General features: G+C 43.2%; 1 protein-coding gene across 2 annotated transcripts in view; it reads right to left on the bottom strand.

The window, feature by feature from the left end:
* Positions 1-20,639, bottom strand: part of SYT7 (synaptotagmin 7) — an 812,643-nt gene that overhangs the window by 391,633 nt on the left and 400,371 nt on the right. For both annotated transcript variants that reach the window (XM_078680615.1, XM_078680614.1), the window contains exon 3: positions 4,190-4,272. In XM_078680615.1, the coding sequence (XP_078536741.1) occupies positions 4,190-4,272 (83 nt within the window). The remainder of the gene's footprint in view (positions 1-4,189; positions 4,273-20,639) is intronic.

The raw sequence follows: 20,639 nt of genomic DNA, 5'->3' as shown, positions 1-20,639 counted from the left end.
CATGAGTACTTTGCTTGCATTCAGCTGTGACAGCTCTCTTCCCTGACCTATTTTGGAAAGCACCTTGAAACATTTCAGTGAGATCTACAGTGACCTGCTGACGTGCCTTGAGAGATTGTTTCGTCCATACCACCTGAAGTACCAAGTGGGTTGATGCATGAGGTATTTGTTGATCCCACATTGTCTTGATTCTGCTGAGGTGAAATGCTTCCTGTTTTGACACAAGCTTGCTTGCTAGCCACCAGAGATGTATAGACTATATAGACTGGTATTTATGTAGCTAAAATGTAGCTGGGGAGCAATAGAGTGTGGTACATAGAAATATGGTAGCCACCAATACTAGATGGGTGCAAGGGAAGGAGTGGACTAATACTCTGCACAAAAGCAGGCCAGATTGGGCTGGGAGGGATTCCTATTGAAACAACTGAGACTTGTGGAGGAAATGGATCCTTATCAAGGACCAATGAGACGCTCTTTGAATCGTTCTGTATTGACCTGAAGAACACGAGGAGGGTGCAGCTACAAGCCTAGAGTCATTCAGATGGAGATGGCTTGGCTCCTGGCCTTTTTTACTTTGGATTGTTTTTTACTTTGTATCTTGCAATGTCCAGATTCAGTGTTGTCTCTTTGGTCACCTAAATTGCTTGTTTTAACAAGATAGGGATGATAGTGTGCTGATTTGATGTGATTGAGGAGACCTTGATGATGATGATGCAGTCCGGGAAGGGGGGGGGGCGCTGGGACATGAGATCTGGTAATATTTCCTCAAGTATTTAATGTGTTTCAGAAGAAACACAGTAAATAATATGCCCCTAGTGCCACTTTACCAGGCACCCCTCCCATGGTAGGGATACGATTCCGACCGCTGCCTCAATGGGATCTTGGATCCTGTCGGAGGTGGTGGTCTTTCCCCCCGACCTCTGCGGTCCGACTGCCTGCATTTAAATACAGAGGAGGACCAATGGCCTGCCTGTACGCAGTCAGCCACCAACAGCTTTTGGGGGGGCATCAGACATTGTAATGAGGCCCATAGTGTTGTTGTCATCCAGATCCTTTGGCAATTGTTCTAAATTCTGAATCTGTGAGACAGGATTTTATTGACTGTTCAACACTTAAAGAAAGTTTGTACTCCTTCTATTTCTCCTCCAGAGAAACATCTTTGATATCTTCTGTTACCTAACTCTCTTAAAACATTCCTGTTCCCCTTCTGCTAACGCATACTAAATTTTGTGCATTGTTATCTCACCAGCATATGGATCACTAGCACCAACAGACCCTTTAGTGTGGTAGAGCGCTCCATAAAACCCAGTATACAATGGCATCAAGGTAGGTCTGTCGCCATCTTGGTTATTCATGTGAGCCTATTATTGCACCTCTTCTACCATCTTCTGAGGAATAAAATGGTGTCTGGAGCAGACATGATTAGTGGGGTAAAACAGTCTGTCTTGCATACTATGTGGAGCGCACACATTTCCCTCAGTGCCAATCAATGGCTGAGTGGTGAGTTTGAAGGGAAGAAGGTTGCCCACAAAGCCCATGTCACAATTCTTAACATGCTCTTCACTTATAAGATCCTGAAATGCTGAGTCGGGGAACCTCCCTTTATAGAGGAATCACGGGGAAATTTTACTCTGGGGGACGGGTAAGGCATTCTCGTGCTCACGGGCGATGGTTTTGTGGATGGAAGTGGATATGCTTGTGGCCTTTGGGCTTCTCTCTAATCCTGTGTTGCCCATAGAGACTGTCAGCATCAGCCCTGCTGTGTTTGGCAAGGGACCACAAACACTCTGATATTTGAAAAAGGTTCCTTTGCAATATATTCTCTAACTAGGTAGTTTGAATCTGTAAGCTATTTCCGGGACCCTTTACCCTGTGATTCCTTATTTGTAAAAGACAATAATAATTCCTGGTTAACATAACATCCATTATAGATTATATATCAGCAAGAAATCTCTTATTACTGATCTCTGTGTCACATGTGCTTCTCTCTCAACTAATGATAGAGATCTACCTGGATACACCAATATGAGACTTAGAAGCATTTCGATCCCGAAGAGCCTTGCTCTGGGCATTAGCTCAGCCACCTCTCTGCCTTGATGCCAGGCCACTGTTGCATGCATTGTCCAGCTGAAAGTTTCTTCCATGCAGCTTGGCTCCTTTAACTACTTTTTTGACCCTCGTGGAAACCCTTTTAGGAGGCTGCCATGTTGAAGTACATACACTGCTGTGTTTTTACCAAGAGAGTAGGTTGTACAATTAACTCAGTATGTCAGTCCAAAAGGCTGATGTCTTTGCATAGAGTTGCGTTAAAAAACCAAGGACGAGACTCGTCTCTGAGAGGAACACAGGGCAGAGTTTGAGCTGTCTTTCGCTAGGCCCTTAACGTGACTTTCTATCAGAGAGTAGAACAAGGCACCTTGTTTATGAGGAATGAAAAGGGGGACATGACAATCTGGTTGCAGAACACAAAGCTTTGTCCTCTATTTGCTATCCCTCACTTTGGGGACAGGGGGGCAGTTCCATCCTAGTTGCAGCCAGTCCTAGGGCAGGTGGAATGAGACTAGCACTATAGCTTGAGGTGCTGTCCTGTTCTTGATGATGCTGGTCCTGGGGTAACAAGAGACTCTGGCGGGTGCAGCAAGTGTTTGAACCCAGTTTTTATGGGGCTGGTACTGAGGTATTAGGCGCTGTCCCATATTACGTTCAGCTTGTTCCAGGATAGGAGGCACTCTCCCATTTTACAAATGTCTGACCCTCAATCCCAATGCTGTTGGCTGGATTCATGTGGTCCAGAGCCTTCTTGAGCGAAGTTGGCCTTTGAAGAGTTGCTTTTGTGAATGTAGACTGAAAGTCAGGTGTAAGGAGATACAGTGGCTTAACTGATTGATAGTGGGGACTGGTTGTGAAATGGCTGGTCACTAAAGGAATGGTAGCATGTGGCTTAGCGGCCAAAAGGTCTGGTAGTGGAAGGCCTAATATTTGAACGATTGGTGCTTGAAGGCCTCATCACTAACAGCAGTTTGGAAAATTTCAGAAAGGATAGTCATGGCTGCTGAAGTGCTTTGGCTGAAGGGCTACTGGTTGAAGGCTTTTGCTGGAAAGCCTGGTCGGCTAAGTCCTGGAATGATGGGCTGCCTGCTATGATCTGAAAACTTGGGAGTTCAGCCTCCTTGTTTTTGATCAGATTTCAACTACCTGTCTGCCTTGCATCAAGAGAAAAAGTCATATTGGCTACTGCATGCTTATACTTGAGGATGGCAGCAATAGTAAAAGTTAAACGTTGGACACAATAAGCCCTTCTTTCTCCATCCCATCTATGTTTTGCTATATCTTGGCAGACACTCACTTTTTAATGATTAGAATGCTAGTGCAGACTGCCACCTTCAGGGGTCTGTCATACCCTACAGAAAGGGGAAGCGCAGTTCCTGTGACCACAGCAATCCTTTGGAGGACCTAGAATGCCTCAACTTAATAGGCAGAGAAGTGGAAAGGTTCACTGAATGACTGTGGCAGGTGGAACTTGGAAGATGCACCCCACTCACTTCCCAAGAAGAAAAGGGAGGCATCAGAAGCCGGAAGAAGGCTTTCCTTAGGAGGCTGGGTCAGTGGACAACGAAGAACAAATTAAAAAAATGCTCCCACCATCTGCAAGGAGGCAGGAGCAAGATACAATGGGAGGACCTCAGGGAACCATGAAGACTCCCCTGAGCAGATGGGTTTAGTAGCCAACGAAGAACCCAAGTTACATTCTGCTCCCGCCATTTGTAGTCAAGAGCAAAATACAACAAGAAGTTCCTCTGAGCAGGCAGGAGCAGATGATTAACAAGGAGGCCATAATCTCAGAAGCCTAGAAAAGACCCATCTTCTATTGAGATGTACGGTGAATGGCAGCAATGAAGAGAGAGTAACCAATGGCAGATGTCCCTCCCACTAGGCCTAGGGTAGGAAGTGGCCGATGGGTATTGAACAGTCCAGAACATTCAACTCACACCACATTTAAATGAAGAATGAATGACAATACCACAAGATGTTTCTTGGTTGAATGCCTTGTGGGGCATGAAGTCCAAACTTTAACTGTGCAACCAAGACTACAAGTACTAATAGGCATTATCGTTCATCCCTGAGTCTTTGAAGCCCTCCTTAATCCACACACCTCAAAAAATCTCCGCCCTCCTTCCACGGCACTTACTTGATGGTTTTCTTTTCACTTCGCCCCCCGCGGCTGGAATCCGGGGTCCCCACTGTCTCCAGGGAGTTCTTATACCGTTTACCCTACAAATGGTAAAAGAACGAACCATGAGAATTACATTTTTCAAAAGGTGTAGTTTGTAGTGACAAATAACCTAGAGTTGGGTGGGAGAGAATTAAAGAATCAAACACTACATCACAATGCATTAACTGGCCACAGTTAGTTGCCGACTTTAAGCTTGCCTTTGACCATGTACAATGCTCCACTGCCTTCTGGCTGGGTTCGCCCTACAAATATGCCACATACATACATACAGAGATGGTGAGGCGTGAAGGCAAGGAGGTTTAAACAACTGCCTGTTCCTTTGAAAGGGCATTTTGACTTTCCCAGGTATCCATGTTCAACCTGCAGTTTTCTTCCACTGATCACTGTGCGTGGAACGGGTGCAAAAGTTTCACCTCATCTGACTGCATGTCTGATGTTGGACTAACAACGCAGCTGGAAATGTGTTTGTGACCCTCATTTGGATGGACCTGCCATCATCTTCCTGCTGTCGCAGTCAAAATGATTCATCCTTTCAAATGTGCTTAACAGAAAAATTGCCATTGGTCAGAGGGCCAGATTATTATGACTCATACAGGCTGAGAGCTATGAAGGAAAACTGAGCACATGATGCTACCTCTATCATGGAATCACTGTGCATCGGCATCAATGGATCCGAGTATGTGCAGCAATGGGACAGGTACTCTGCTTGAAGCGGGGATGGTTAGGCTTATACAGAGATGAAGTATATGGGAACATATGAAGTACAATCCAGTAGGATTCCTTTCTCCTTTGACTACGACAAAAGAAGTCCCCATCAAGATGCAATGTTTGGTCACCTTGCTCTCATTTCTTACTGTGAGGCAGAAAGTGCCTTAAACTTTCTAATTTTCATGACTTGCCTGTAATAGACTTAATGCTTCTAGGAGGAACAGCTAATGCAACTGAAAGCTGTTGGAGACTCAATTCCATAGAGAATAGTATCTCTTACAGGACTGACTCAAATTCTTTTGTGACGCATTAGTGCTGCCTCGACTGAACAGCTACGATTAAATCAATTCAAAATTTTAAGATCACAGAATCATTTTATGTGCCCAGACATATATGTATGCATTTTGGTTTAGATACCAAGGAGAATTGCAGCCGGGCGAATTCAGATTCCAATCATCCACCGCATGCTATTACCGGGTGCGGCACCACCTCAGACCAAGCCACTTCAGGTGATGACAGCACATGCCTGTCTGTCACGCATCCATAGAATGAACCGCGTGACACCCCCTTACTCCCCCTTTCTGCCGCTGGTGGGTTTCCCAAGGGTCGAGCACACTACACGGAGCAGATGCTGCACGCATGGTCTGAATGCTCATTGACGGACATAGGCTCCCTATACCTCGACGAACAACTTCAAACCTTTGAGACACTTATGGAAGACTTCGGGCTCCCAAAGGGACAGTTTCTTCTGTACAGACATGCCATTGGAAGACTGCCGCAAACTGTGGCAAACAATAGATGCAGAACCCCCTACGCACTTGGTAATTCATGCAGTACTACAGATGGGCCCCGGGCGCCACTTAGTTACATGGATATATAAAGCCATATGGACCCTTAAGCAACCCGCCCTTACACCCCACAGGGAGTAGTGGGAAATAGACTTCCATAGGCCGTTACACGATAGGGAATGGACTTGTGCATTGGAATTCACTAAAAAAGTGTCCTTGAACTATAGCTTTAAAAACATACAACTGCATATACTACACCGAGCGTATCTAACGCCAGAAAAGTTACAGAAGTACTTCCCCGGAAACTCCTTCACTTGTCCCAGATACCCAGAGCCTAATGCCTCATTTCGGCACATGCTATGGGATTGCCCCACACTCCACACCTACTTGGCACCAGTCCACACCACACTTAGGACGGTCACGGGACTCCCGGACCTATACACATGGGAGGCTAGCGCCCTTGGAATCTGCAAATGCCGCAAGAAGATTAAAGTAGAAATGCGCTTTGCATCCTTGGTGCTCCTCCTGGCGAAGCGATGCATCACTATGCATTGGAAAGCACTGGGAGGCCCTCCCCTGGCGGCATGGGTGGGTGCTGTTAAGAAATGGGGCGCAGCTAAAGAGGGAATACTCCGCACAGAAGAGGTTAAAAGGATTTGTAAACTTCCCATTTATATGCCTTGGGCCATGTTACTCCACTCCTTCACACAAGAAACACTGACGACACCGGGATCCGAGTCTACTGGTTCTCCGGGGGTGCTCGTGGCCCATGCGGCTGTCCGGGACGACTCGTGGAGGGCCAGGTCGCCCCGCGGGTCGCAGCTGGCAGCCGTGGACGGACCATAACAATGTTTCCATGAAGGTGACCTCCGGCATTCTCCCCCTCCCCTGCGCGTGCCAAACCAGCCACAATGTACCAACCAGGCGATCACCCCCAAACTGCAGTAATGTGTGACATAGTGCACCCCAGTTCTATACCCCAAGTTTGTTTCAGTTTGAATTATTTTATCACCACCCCTACGATATAGTGCTAGCAGAGAGAGCATGCCTCACATCCCAGCGTACACCACAGGCTGCCTCGTGTGGGTGCTGACACAGCTCCATCACTTGTCCCTTAGACCCATCATCGCCTCTGAAGCTTACGCGATAGATTACAGACCACAATGTTACCTAACCTCATGCCAAGATGCAAAATGAATGTGAGATTTCTCATGTCTACCAATGCTATTGTTACTACTGTGATGTACGTAAATACAGAAAATGCCAATAAAAATATTTTTTTTTAAAACCATTTTTGTTTGGTTACATGAATGAGAAGAACTCTGGTAGAAATTTTGCTGGCAGACTTTGTGACATAGGCCAGTCTCGATGTATGTAGTTACCGGGCAGCCACATTGTCCACAAGAGCCCAGAGGCAAACGGGTTCAAATGAATGTAACATTGGCTAATTTTTGGTAGCTTGGTCTGATTGGCAAATCAATTCTCATACAGATGTAGGAAGGATCCTGGAAATGCTAGTAGACTGTCTCCACCTGTACACATGCACATGCTGTGGGTGGCACTCAATGTGTGCCCGAAAGATGTGGTCACTTCAAACTTTCATGTATTATACTGCAAATAGGTGAAACTGAGAAAGACACACATAACAACACATACATAAAAAACACACATGCAGGTATCACACTGTGGGAAGACAGTCGCCTCACAATAGCCCTGGGTAGCAACTAAACAGTGCAACACCCGCACTTGTATGCACACTCTCGGACACACACACACACACACACATGCACACTTGAGAACACAACACATACACACACACACCTAAATTTACACACCAGACTATAATAAGCACATCACAGACCAGTAAGTGCACTCTATAATTATACTCCTCAAGTCATAAAGACCCCGGTCACCTACACAGACAAAGCTGTAAACTCACATGTTCAGGGCCTCTGGGATTATGCAATAGAAGTGGACCACATTATGGAGGATTAACTAAATTATGCAGCAAGATATGCAAACTATACAGCATAATGCAGCATATGTTTTGATAGTATTGCTGAATGGTGACTATTTAGCCTTTGCGAAGAGCCTTGTACTGCAATAGGAAACATTTTTGTAAAATTTGATCCGTTTATCCTAGAAACAATTTCTTTGTGTGAAAATCTATCAGTTATGTACCAGAAAATAGGTTATGAGGCAAATCCATAAATATATGGTCAATGTCACAGGGGCAGAATTGCATAATTTCTGTGGCAATTGGCTATACTAACTAGAGAAATGAACCTCAACACTGGACATTAGCTAAGCACCGCGCAGCATCCGTAACCTCGGCTATAAATCTAAGCACCAGGCAGTTAACTCCGACACTGAGCTATAAACCAAGTACTGGCTAGTTACTTCCCACTTATTTATAAACACCAGCAGCAGCAGCAGTAACTTAGCACGTTCAGCTGTAAACTCAGACAGCATGTATTACATTCACAAGTGGTTAGAAACTCCAGCTCTGTGCAATGCATTTACATTGGTTATAAACACTGTTCTGAGCAATACGTGTACAAACTGTTATAAACCCTCCGCACTTTGTAATACACACACACTATTATAAAATCCCGCTCCGTGCAATATATTTACAAACTGCTAGAAAGTAATCCACAGCTCTTTGTAATACATTCAAACATGCCGTTACAAACTCCTGGTCTGTGTGATGCATTTACACACTGCCAGAAAGTAATCCACAGCTCTTTGTAATACATTCAAACATGCTGTTACAAACTCCTGGTCTGTGCAATACATTTACACACTGCTAGAAAGTAAGCCACAGCTCTTTGTAATACATTCAAACATGCCGTTACAAACTCCTGGTCTGTGCGATGCATTTACACACTGCTAGAAAGTAATCCACAGCTCTTTGTAATACATTCAACCTTGCCGTTATAAACTCCTAGTCTGTGCGATGCAGTTACACACTGCTAGAAAGTAATCCACAGCTCTTTGTAATACATTCAAACATGCCGTTACAAACTCCTGGTCTGTGCAATGCATTTACACACTGCTAGAAAGTAATCCACAGCTCTTTGTAATACATTCAAACATGCCGATATAAACTCCTGGTCTGTGCGATGCATTTACACACTGCTAGAAAGTAATCCACAGCTCTTTGTAATACATTCAACCATGCCGTTACAAACTCCTGGTCTGTGCGATGCATTTACACACTGCTAGAAAGTAATCCACAGCTCTTTGTAATACATTCAACCTTGCCGTTATAAACTCCTGGTCTGTGCGATGCAGTTACACACTGCTAGAAAGTAATCCACAGCTCTTTGTAATACATTCAAACATGCCGTTACAAACTCCTGGTCTGTGTGATGCATTTACACACTGCTAGAAAGTAAGCCACAGCTCTTTGTAATACATTCAAACATGCCGTTACAAACTCCTGGTCTGTGCGATGCATTTACACACTGCTAGAAAGTAATTCACAGCTCTTTGTAATACATTCAACCTTGCCGTTATAAACTCCTGGTCTGTGCGATGCAGTTACACACTGCTAGAAAGTAATCCACATCTCTTTGTAATACATTCAAACATGCCATTACAAACTCCTGGTCTGTGCAATGCATTTACACACTGCTAGAAAGTAATCCACAGCTCTTTGTAATACATTCAAACATGCCGATATAAACTCCTGGTCTGTGCGATGCATTTACACACTGCTAGAAAGTAATCCACAGCTCTTTGTAATACATTCAAACATGCCGTTACAAACTCCTGGTCTGTGCAATGCATTTACACACTGCTAGAAAGTAATCCACAGCTCTTTGTAATACATTCAAACATGCCGATATAAACTCCTGGTCTGTGCGATGCATTTACACACTGCTAGAAAGTAATCCACAGCTCTTTGTAATACATTCAACCATGCCGTTACAAACTCCTGGTCTGTGCGATGCATTTACACACTGCTAGAAAGTAATCCACAGCTCTTTGTAATACATTCAACCTTGCCGTTATAAACTCCTGGTCTGTGCGATGCAGTTACACACTGCTAGAAAGTAATCCACAGCTCTTTGTAATACATTCAAACATGCCGTTACAAACTCCTGGTCTGTGCAATGCATTTACACACTGCTAGAAAGTAATCCACAGCTCTTTGTAATACATTCAAACATGCCGATATAAACTCCTGGTCTGTGCGATGCATTTACACACTGCTAGAAAGTAATCCACAGCTCTTTGTAATACATTCAAACATGCCGTTACAAACTCCTGGTCTGTGCAATGCATTTACACACTGCTAGAAAGTAATCCACAGCTCTTTGTAATACATTCAAACATGCCGATATAAACTCCTGGTCTGTGCGATGCAGTTACACACTGCTAGAAAGTAATCCACAGCTCTTTGTAATACATTCAACCATGCCGTTACAAACTCCTGGTCTGTGCGATGCATTTACACACTACTAGAACGTAATCCACAGCTCTTTGTAATACATCCAACCATGCCGATATAAACTCCTGGTCTGTGCAATACATTTACACACTGCTAGAAAGTAATCCACAGCTCTTTGTAATACATTCAAACATGCCGTTACAAACTCCTGGTCTGTGCGATGCATTTACACACTGCTAGAAAGTAATCCACAGCTCTTTGTAATACATTCAACCGTGCCGTTATAAACTCCTGGTCTGTGCAATACATTTACACACTGCTAGAAAGTAAGCCACACCTCTTTGTAATACATTCAAACATGCCGTTACAAACTCCTGGTCTGTGTGATGCATTTACACACTGCTAGAAAGTAATCCACAGCTCTTTGTAATACATTCAAACATGCTGTTACAAACTCCTGGTCTGTGCAATACATTTACACCCTGCTAGAAAGTAAGCCACAGCTCTTTGTAATACAGTCAAACATGCCGTTACAAACTCCTGGTCTGTGTGATGCATTTACACACTGCTAGAAAGTAAGCCACAGCTCTTTGTAATACATTCAAACATGCCGTTACAAACTCCTGGTCTGTGTGATGCATTTACACACTGCTAGAAAGTAATCCACAGCTCTTTGTAATACATTCAAACATGCCGTTACAAACTCCTGGTCTGTGTGATGCATTTACACACTGCTAGAAAGTAATCCACAGCTCTTTGTAATACATTCAAACATGCTGTTACAAACTCCTGGTCTGTGCGATGCAGTTACACACTGCTAGAAAGTAATCCACATCTCTTTGTAATACATTCAAACATGCCATTACAAACTCCTGGTCTGTGCAATGCATTTACACACTGCTAGAAAGTAATCCACAGCTCTTTGTAATACATTCAAACATGCCGATATAAACTCCTGGTCTGTGCGATGCATTTACACACTGCTAGAAAGTAATCCACAGCTCTTTGTAATACATTCAAACATGCCGTTACAAACTCCTGGTCTGTGCAATGCATTTACACACTGCTAGAAAGTAATCCACAGCTCTTTGTAATACATTCAAACATGCCGATATAAACTCCTGGTCTGTGCGATGCATTTACACACTGCTAGAAAGTAATCCACAGCTCTTTGTAATACATTCAACCATGCCGTTACAAACTCCTGGTCTGTGCGATGCATTTACACACTGCTAGAAAGTAATCCACAGCTCTTTGTAATACATTCAACCTTGCCGTTATAAACTCCTGGTCTGTGCGATGCAGTTACACACTGCTAGAAAGTAATCCACAGCTCTTTGTAATACATTCAAACATGCCGTTACAAACTCCTGGTCTGTGCAATGCATTTACACACTGCTAGAAAGTAATCCACAGCTCTTTGTAATACATTCAAACATGCCGATATAAACTCCTGGTCTGTGCGATGCATTTACACACTGCTAGAAAGTAATCCACAGCTCTTTGTAATACATTCAAACATGCCGTTACAAACTCCTGGTCTGTGCAATGCATTTACACACTGCTAGAAAGTAATCCACAGCTCTTTGTAATACATTCAAACATGCCGATATAAACTCCTGGTCTGTGCGATGCAGTTACACACTGCTAGAAAGTAATCCACAGCTCTTTGTAATACATTCAACCATGCCGTTACAAACTCCTGGTCTGTGCGATGTATTTACACACTACTAGAACGTAATCCACAGCTCTTTGTAATACATCCAACCATGCCGATATAAACTCCTGGTCTGTGCAATACATTTACACACTGCTAGAAAGTAATCCACAGCTCTTTGTAATACATTCAAACATGCCGTTACAAACTCCTGGTCTGTGCGATGCATTTACACACTGCTAGAAAGTAATCCACAGCTCTTTGTAATACATTCAACCGTGCCGTTATAAACTCCTGGTCTGTGCAATACATTTACACACTGCTAGAAAGTAAGCCACAGCTCTTTGTAATACATTCAAACATGCCGTTACAAACTCCTGGTCTGTGTGATGCATTTACACACTGCTAGAAAGTAATCCACAGCTCTTTGTAATACATTCAAACATGCTGTTACAAACTCCTGGTCTGTGCAATACATTTACACCCTGCTAGAAAGTAAGCCACAGCTCTTTGTAATACATTCAAACATGCCGTTACAAACTCCTGGTCTGTGTGATGCATTTACACACTGCTAGAAAGTAAGCCACAGCTCTTTGTAATACATTCAAACATGCCGTTACAAACTCCTGGTCTGTGTGATGCATTTACACACTGCTAGAAAGTAATCCACAGCTCTTTGTAATACATTCAAACATGCTGTTACAAACTCCTGGTCTGTGTAATACATTTACACACTGCTAGAAAGTAAGCCACAGCTCTTTGTAATACATTCAAACATGCCGTTACAAACTCCTAGTCTGTGCGATGCAGTTACACACTGCTAGAAAGTAATCCACAGCTCTTTGTAATACATTCAAACATGCCGTTACAAACTCCTGGTCTGTGCAATGCATTTACACACTGCTAGAAAGTAATCCACAGCTCTTTGTAATACATTCAAACATGCCGATATAAACTCCTGGTCTGTGCGATGCATTTACACACTGCTAGAAAGTAATCCACAGCTCTTTGTAATACATTCAACCATGCCGTTACAAACTCCTGGTCTGTGCGATGCATTTACACACTGCCAGAAAGTAATCCACAGCTCTTTGTAATACATTCAAACATGCTGTTACAAACTCCTGGTCTGTGCAATACATTTACACACTGCTAGAAAGTAAGCCACAGCTCTTTGTAATACATTCAAACATGCCGTTACAAACTCCTGGTCTGTGTGATGCATTTACACACTTCTAGAAAGTAAGCCACAGCTCTTTGTAATACATTCAAACATGCCGTTACAAACTCCTGGTCTGTGCGATGCATTTACACACTGCTAGAAAGTAATCCACAGCTCTTTGTAATACATTCAACCTTGCCGTTATAAACTCCTAGTCTGTGCGATGCAGTTACACACTGCTAGAAAGTAATCCACAGCTCTTTGTAATACATTCAAACATGCCGTTACAAACTCCTGGTCTGTGCAATGCATTTACACACTGCTAGAAAGTAATCCACAGCTCTTTGTAATACATTCAAACATGCCGATATAAACTCCTGGTCTGTGCGATGCATTTACACACTGCTAGAAAGTAATCCACAGCTCTTTGTAATACATTCAACCATGCCGTTACAAACTCCTGGTCTGTGCGATGCATTTACACACTGCTAGAAAGTAATCCACAGCTCTTTGTAATACATTCAACCTTGCCGTTATAAACTCCTGGTCTGTGCGATGCAGTTATACACTGCTAGAAAGTAATCCACAGCTCTTTGTAATACATTCAAACATGCCGTTACAAACTCCTGGTCTGTGTGATGCATTTACACACTGCTAGAAAGTAAGCCACAGCTCTTTGTAATACATTCAAACATGCCGTTACAAACTCCTGGTCTGTGCGATGCATTTACACACTGCTAGAAAGTAATTCACAGCTCTTTGTAATACATTCAACCTTGCCGTTATAATTTCCTGGTCTGTGCGATGCAGTTACACACTGCTAGAAAGTAATCCACATCTCTTTGTAATACATTCAAACATGCCATTACAAACTCCTGGTCTGTGCAATGCATTTACACACTGCTAGAAAGTAATCCACAGCTCTTTGTAATACATTCAAACATGCCGATATAAACTCCTGGTCTGTGCGATGCATTTACACACTGCTAGAAAGTAATCCACAGCTCTTTGTAATACATTCAAACATGCCGTTACAAACTCCTGGTCTGTGCAATGCATTTACACACTGCTAGAAAGTAATCCACAGCTCTTTGTAATACATTCAAACATGCCGATATAAACTCCTGGTCTGTGCAATGCATTTACACACTGCTAGAAAGTAATCCACAGCTCTTTGTAATACATTCAACCATGCCGTTACAAACTCCTGGTCTGTGCGATGCATTTACACACTGCTAGAAAGTAATCCACAGCTCTTTGTAATACATTCAACCTTGCCGTTATAAACTCCTGGTCTGTGCGATGCAGTTACACACTGCTAGAAAGTAATCCACAGCTCTTTGTAATACATTCAAACATGCCGTTACAAACTCCTGGTCTGTGCAATGCATTTACACACTGCTAGAAAGTAATCCACAGCTCTTTGTAATACATTCAAACATGCCGATATAAACTCCTGGTCTGTGCGATGCATTTACACACTGCTAGAAAGTAATCCACAGCTCTTTGTAATACATTCAAACATGCCGTTACAAACTCCTGGTCTGTGCAATGCATTTACACACTGCTAGAAAGTAATCCACAGCTCTTTGTAATACATTCAAACATGCCGATATAAACTCCTGGTCTGTGCGATGCAGTTACACACTGCTAGAAAGTAATCCACAGCTCTTTGTAATACATTCAACCATGCCGTTACAAACTCCTGGTCTGTGCGATGCATTTACACACTACTAGAACGTAATCCACAGCTCTTTGTAATACATTCAAACATGCTGTTACAAACTCCTGGTCTGTGCAATACATTTACACCCTGCTAGAAAGTAAGCCACAGCTCTTTGTAATACATTCAAACATGCCGTTACAAACTCCTGGTCTGTGTGATGCATTTACACACTGCTAGAAAGTAAGCCACAGCTCTTTGTATTACATTCAAACATGCCGTTACAAACTCCTGGTCTGTGTGATGCATTTACACACTGCTAGAAAGTAATCCACAGCTCTTTGTAATACATTCAAACATGCTGTTACAAACTCCTGGTCTGTGCAATACATTTACACACTGCTAGAAAGTAAGCCACAGCTCTTTGTAATACATTCAAACATGCCGTTACAAACTCCTAGTCTGTGCGATGCAGTTACACACTGCTAGAAAGTAATCCACAGCTCTTTGTAATACATTCAAACATGCCGTTACAAACTCCTGGTCTGTGCAATGCATTTACACACTGCTAGAAAGTAATCCACAGCTCTTTGTAATACATTCAAACATGCCGATATAAACTCCTGGTCTGTGCGATGCATTTACACACTGCTAGAAAGTAATCCACAGCTCTTTGTAATACATTCAACCTTGCCGTTATAAACTCCTGGTCTGTGCGATGCAGTTACACACTGCTAGAAAGTAATCCACAGCTCTTTGTAATACATTCAAACATGCCGTTACAAACTCCTGGTCTGTGTGATGCATTTACACACTGCTAGAAAGTAAGCCACAGCTCTTTGTAATACATTCAAACATGCCGTTACAAACTCCTGGTCTGTGCGATGCATTTACACACTGCTAGAAAGTAATTCACAGCTCTTTGTAATACATTCAACCTTGCCGTTATAAACTCCTGGTCTGTGCGATGCAGTTACACACTGCTAGAAAGTAATCCACATCTCTTTGTAATACATTCAAACATGCCATTACAAACTCCTGGTCTGTGCAATGCATTTACACACTGCTAGAAAGTAATCCACAGCTCTTTGTAATACATTCAAACATGCCGATATAAACTCCTGGTCTGTGCGATGCATTTACACACTGCTAGAAAGTAATCCACAGCTCTTTGTAATACATTCAAACATGCCGTTACAAACTCCTGGTCTGTGCAATGCATTTACACACTGCTAGAAAGTAATCCACAGCTCTTTGTAATACATTCAAACATGCCGATATAAACTCCTGGTCTGTGCGATGCATTTACACACTGCTAGAAAGTAATCCACAGCTCTTTGTAATACATTCAACCATGCCGTTACAAACTCCTGGTCTGTGCGATGCATTTACACACTGCTAGAAAGTAATCCACAGCTCTTTGTAATACATTCAACCTTGCCGTTATAAACTCCTGGTCTGTGCGATGCAGTTACACACTGCTAGAAAGTAATCCACAGCTCTTTGTAATACATTCAAACATGCCGTTACAAACTCCTGGTCTGTGCAATGCATTTACACACTGCTAGAAAGTAATCCACAGCTCTTTGTAATACATTCAAACATGCCGATATAAACTCCTGGTCTGTGCGATGCATTTACACACTGCTAGAAAGTAATCCACAGCTCTTTGTAATACATTCAAACATGCTGTTACAAACTCCTGGTCTGTGCAATGCATTTACACACTGCTAGAAAGTAATCCACAGCTCTTTGTAATACATTCAAACATGCCGATATAAACTCCTGCTCTGTGCAATACATTTACACACTGCTAGAACGTAATCCACAGCTCTTTGTAATACATTCAACCATGCTGATATAAACTCCTGGTCTGTGCGATTCATTTACACACTGCTAGAAAGTAATCCACAGCTCTTTGTAATACATTCAACCGTGCCGTTATAAACTCCTGGTCTGTGCGATGCATTTACACACTGCTAGAAAGTAATCCACAGATCTTTGTAATACATTCAACCATGCCGATATACACTCGTGGTCTGTGCGATGCAGTTACACACTGCTAGAAAGTAATCCACAGCTCTTTGTAATACATTCAACCGTGCCGTTATAAACTCCTGGTCTGTGCGATGCATTTACACACTGCTAGAAAGTAATCCACAGATCTTTGTAATACATTCAACCATGCCGATATACACTCGTGGTCTGTGTGATGCAGTTACACACTGCTAGAAAGTAATCCACAGCTCTTTGTAATACATTCAACCGTGCCGTTATAAACTCCTGGTCTGTGCGATGCATTTACACACTGCTAGAAAGTAATCCACAGATCTTTGTAATACATTCAACCATGCCGATATACACTCGTGGTCTGTGCGATGCAGTTACACACTGCTAGAAAGTAATCCACAGCTCTTTGTAATACATTCAACCGTGCCGTTATAAACTCCTGGTCTGTGCGATGCATTTACACACTGCTAGAAAGTAATCCACAGATCTTTGTAATACATTCAACCATGCCGATATACACTCGTGGTCTGTGCGATGCAGTTACACACTGCTAGAAAGTAATCCACAGCTCTTTGTAATACATTCAACCGTGCCGTTATAAACTCCTGGTCTGTGCGATGCAGTTACACACTGCTAGAAAGTAATCCACAGCTCTTTGTAATACATTCAACCGTGCCGTTATAAACTCCTGGTCTGTGCGATGCAGTTACACACTGCTAGAAAGTAATCCACAGCTCTTTGTAATACATTCAACCGTGCCGTTATAAACTCCTGATCTGTGCAATACATTTACAAACGGTTATAAATCCCAGCTCTTTGTAGCACATTTAGTTAGTTGCAAATCGCAGCAAGGTACAGTACATTCACACTGGTATAAACCTCAGAACTGTACATTTGCATACTACTATAAACCACAGCTTAGTGCCTCGCATTTACAATGCGGGACACCTCAGCTCTGTGTAATACATTCTCACGTTCAGCAGTACAGCCCAGCTCTGAGGAACACATTCATGTGCTTGGATACAAACACCATCATTGTGAACTCACATACTCAACTATAAACCAAGCTATGTGCAACACACACACTCGTCTGCAGGGGACTGGCCATAGCGGGCACCGGGCAATCCCTAGCAAAGAGCTCGGCGGCACCTCCATCTACCCACCCCCCCTCCTTCCCCTGTGGGGAGGGGGTAGAGGGTGGGGGGGTGCGCCGGCCGAGCACTTTGCCGGGGCCGGTTGTGGTTCCCAGTCCGGCCCTGCTCGTCTGTACATTCAGCTCTGCGCAATTCATCATTCACACACACAACTATAAAAATCAGATTGGCACAACTAGTTAACACACTCAACTAAAAAACCCAGCTCTGTACCACACACTGAGCTGTACACCCAACTCTGTTCAACTAACTCACATATTCAACTATAAACTTAGCTATGTGCAACCACTCAGCTCTGCACCCCATCACTGTCGAATACATTAAATAATTTGGCTATAAACCGCAGCACTGAGAAATCCTTTCCCACAATCAGCTCTAAGCTCCAGATTTCTGCAATGCGTTTACACACTTCGCTTTAAATCCCAGCTCCATGCAATTCATCAGTCCCACGCACAACTATAAACATCAGATCTGCACAACTAGTTAGCACACTCAGCTGTACTTCCAGCTCTGTATAACTAACTCACACATTCAACTATAAATCTAAATCTGTGCATCGCACTCAGCTGTACACACATCTCTGTACAAGTAACTCACTCAACTATAAACCTAGCTATGTGCAAAGTACTCAGCTGTACACCCAGCTCTGTGCAACTAACTCATACACTCAAATATAAACCATGCTATGTGCAACACACTCATATGTTAGGTCTTTGATCTAAAAGAAACTTTTTTATGGATGTTGCATGAAACATAAACACAATCTCTGCAAAATGTCTGTAATATACTCTCAAACATCACCCAAATTAAAAATAAATTAAAGAAAGACAGTATTTAAAACAGTCTGTTTAAGAATTATTCAAAGTCATCAGAGCAAGGCTGAGCCGAACAGAGCAGGCTCTATCGTGGCCCCCCTGAAAGACTTTGCTCATGTCTTAAAACGCCTCAGCCCATTGGTTCAATTAGGGCTACAGATGCTAGAATGCATTGTGTTGTCAAACTACAGGCTAGCGCTAGAAAGTTTTCCTAGGTGACATGAAACCATCTTGTCACCTTAGGTTAGAACGACAACAACTCAGGCGTTCACCCGAATGGGGTACCTTCTGCTGTACAGAATAAGACTAAGAGCTCCATAAACTGTGACCGCAAACCAATAAATAGAGCGGCCACAGTACAAAGACTGTGGGAGAAGACAGAGGTGCACAAATCTGCCAGCTTACTGAAACCATAAACTGCACGCCTCTCCATCATGCTGCTGCTGAGCGATGCGTTCCATCACACAATAACCAGCACAATGGTGGTCCTCATGCACAACATGGAAACACTTCCCGCACAGGATCAAAAGACAGATGACACACCTCCAACCACACACCTAAGTGGTGTAGCATGTGTCCCAAGTAGGCAAGTGCTTCAGTGCCCCACTTAGGGATAACAAGCAGTAAGCACTATAGAGATGTTGCAAAGCAATACTCTGTCTCAAAACAATACTCGCACTCTGCTTCCAACCTCGAATACCACACCAAGCAGTAAGCCCAGCTTGCTCGACGCCCTCGCACAAAGTTTTGCCTGATTGCACCACTTCTTCCTGCCATTTAATTTCCATTGCTAGGCCCTTCACCATGCCAGCCACCTCTCCCTCTCCAGTCTTTGGGTGCTTATTGCATGTTCCTGGCAGTGAATTAATCCCAGAGATTAGGGAGGACAAGGTGCCACACAGCGCTGAATCATGAAGTGCCCCCGTAGGCCGGCGAACGAGATGAGTCGCGATCTGCATATTCATATCCCACCCCCGGAGGCATGCATCCAGACATCCACCAGCCTGGGGAATAGAGCGGGTCTGCACACAGGCAGCACGCACACTCAGTACAGAGGTGCCCGGGCCATAAATGGGCAGTGTAGCGATGCTGTGTGGTGCCATGGGCTCTAGTGCAAGCAGAGAAAATACCTCATCTGCCTGAAAATTGAGCACTAAAAGACTGCCAAATTTGTAGTGCAGTTAACCCCTAACACTCCTCTTTGTGTGCCATGCCATTCAGTAAGCACTGTGGCATGGCCTTGACAAGTGCAGCAAGTGCAGTGGCAGCAGGACTCAGGTGTGCAAGACCTTCAGCACCCCAATAGTCCTACAGGTAACCTACCACTCGACCTAGAGATCCCACTTACGAAATAATGATACCAGTAGAAAAATATTCTTATTTTTCTTAAAGACCCTTTCCCATTCTATTAGTGAAACAAATTGTTGTCCCCGAGCACAGCACAATAAATAATGAATCTAAGAGAAAAGAGAAACCAGATCAAATTGTTTTTGTATTCAAAGTTCATTCAGTCAATTCCCTTTATTTTATTTTATTTTCTCTTTACAAGCGTGAAATTCCCATCACATAGTCAGTCTTCATACAATGTTCATTGGAGTCATACAAATGTAGCCAGAAAACCAAGCCGTCACGTGTTTCGTCACGGGAAACAATCACCCAATGACTTCATCATTCTATTAGTGTCATGCTTCATCATCGGGTCTCATTCTGGCTTCTATAAAGCAAGTTGGGCTCAATCATATCCAGTGAGCGCTTTTGATATTTTCAGACAGGGTTGAAAGAAACAGGTTTGGTTTTAGCACTGGTGGTGCCCTGTGCAACAATTTTTTGGGTCCCCCATGATTTTCGCCATTCCCTCACAACCACCCTCCTGCAGTGCCCCTCATCGCGCCATAGTTCCTTCTTCACATACATTTTATTTGTTTTAAAGCACTGTTTGGGGTTGGCTTTACAAATAAGAATCTATTTCTTCCCAAAATATACCATTTTCAGCAACATTTGAAATATTTAATGAAAGACTAAGGGAAAAGTTCTAACCTATATTATACAGTT

The sequence above is a fragment of the Lissotriton helveticus genome, chromosome 3_1 (genome assembly GCF_964261635.1).
Source record: "Lissotriton helveticus chromosome 3_1, aLisHel1.1, whole genome shotgun sequence".
Lineage (NCBI taxonomy): Eukaryota > Metazoa > Chordata > Amphibia > Caudata > Salamandridae > Lissotriton > Lissotriton helveticus.
This window is presented reverse-complemented; position numbering and strand designations above follow the sequence as displayed.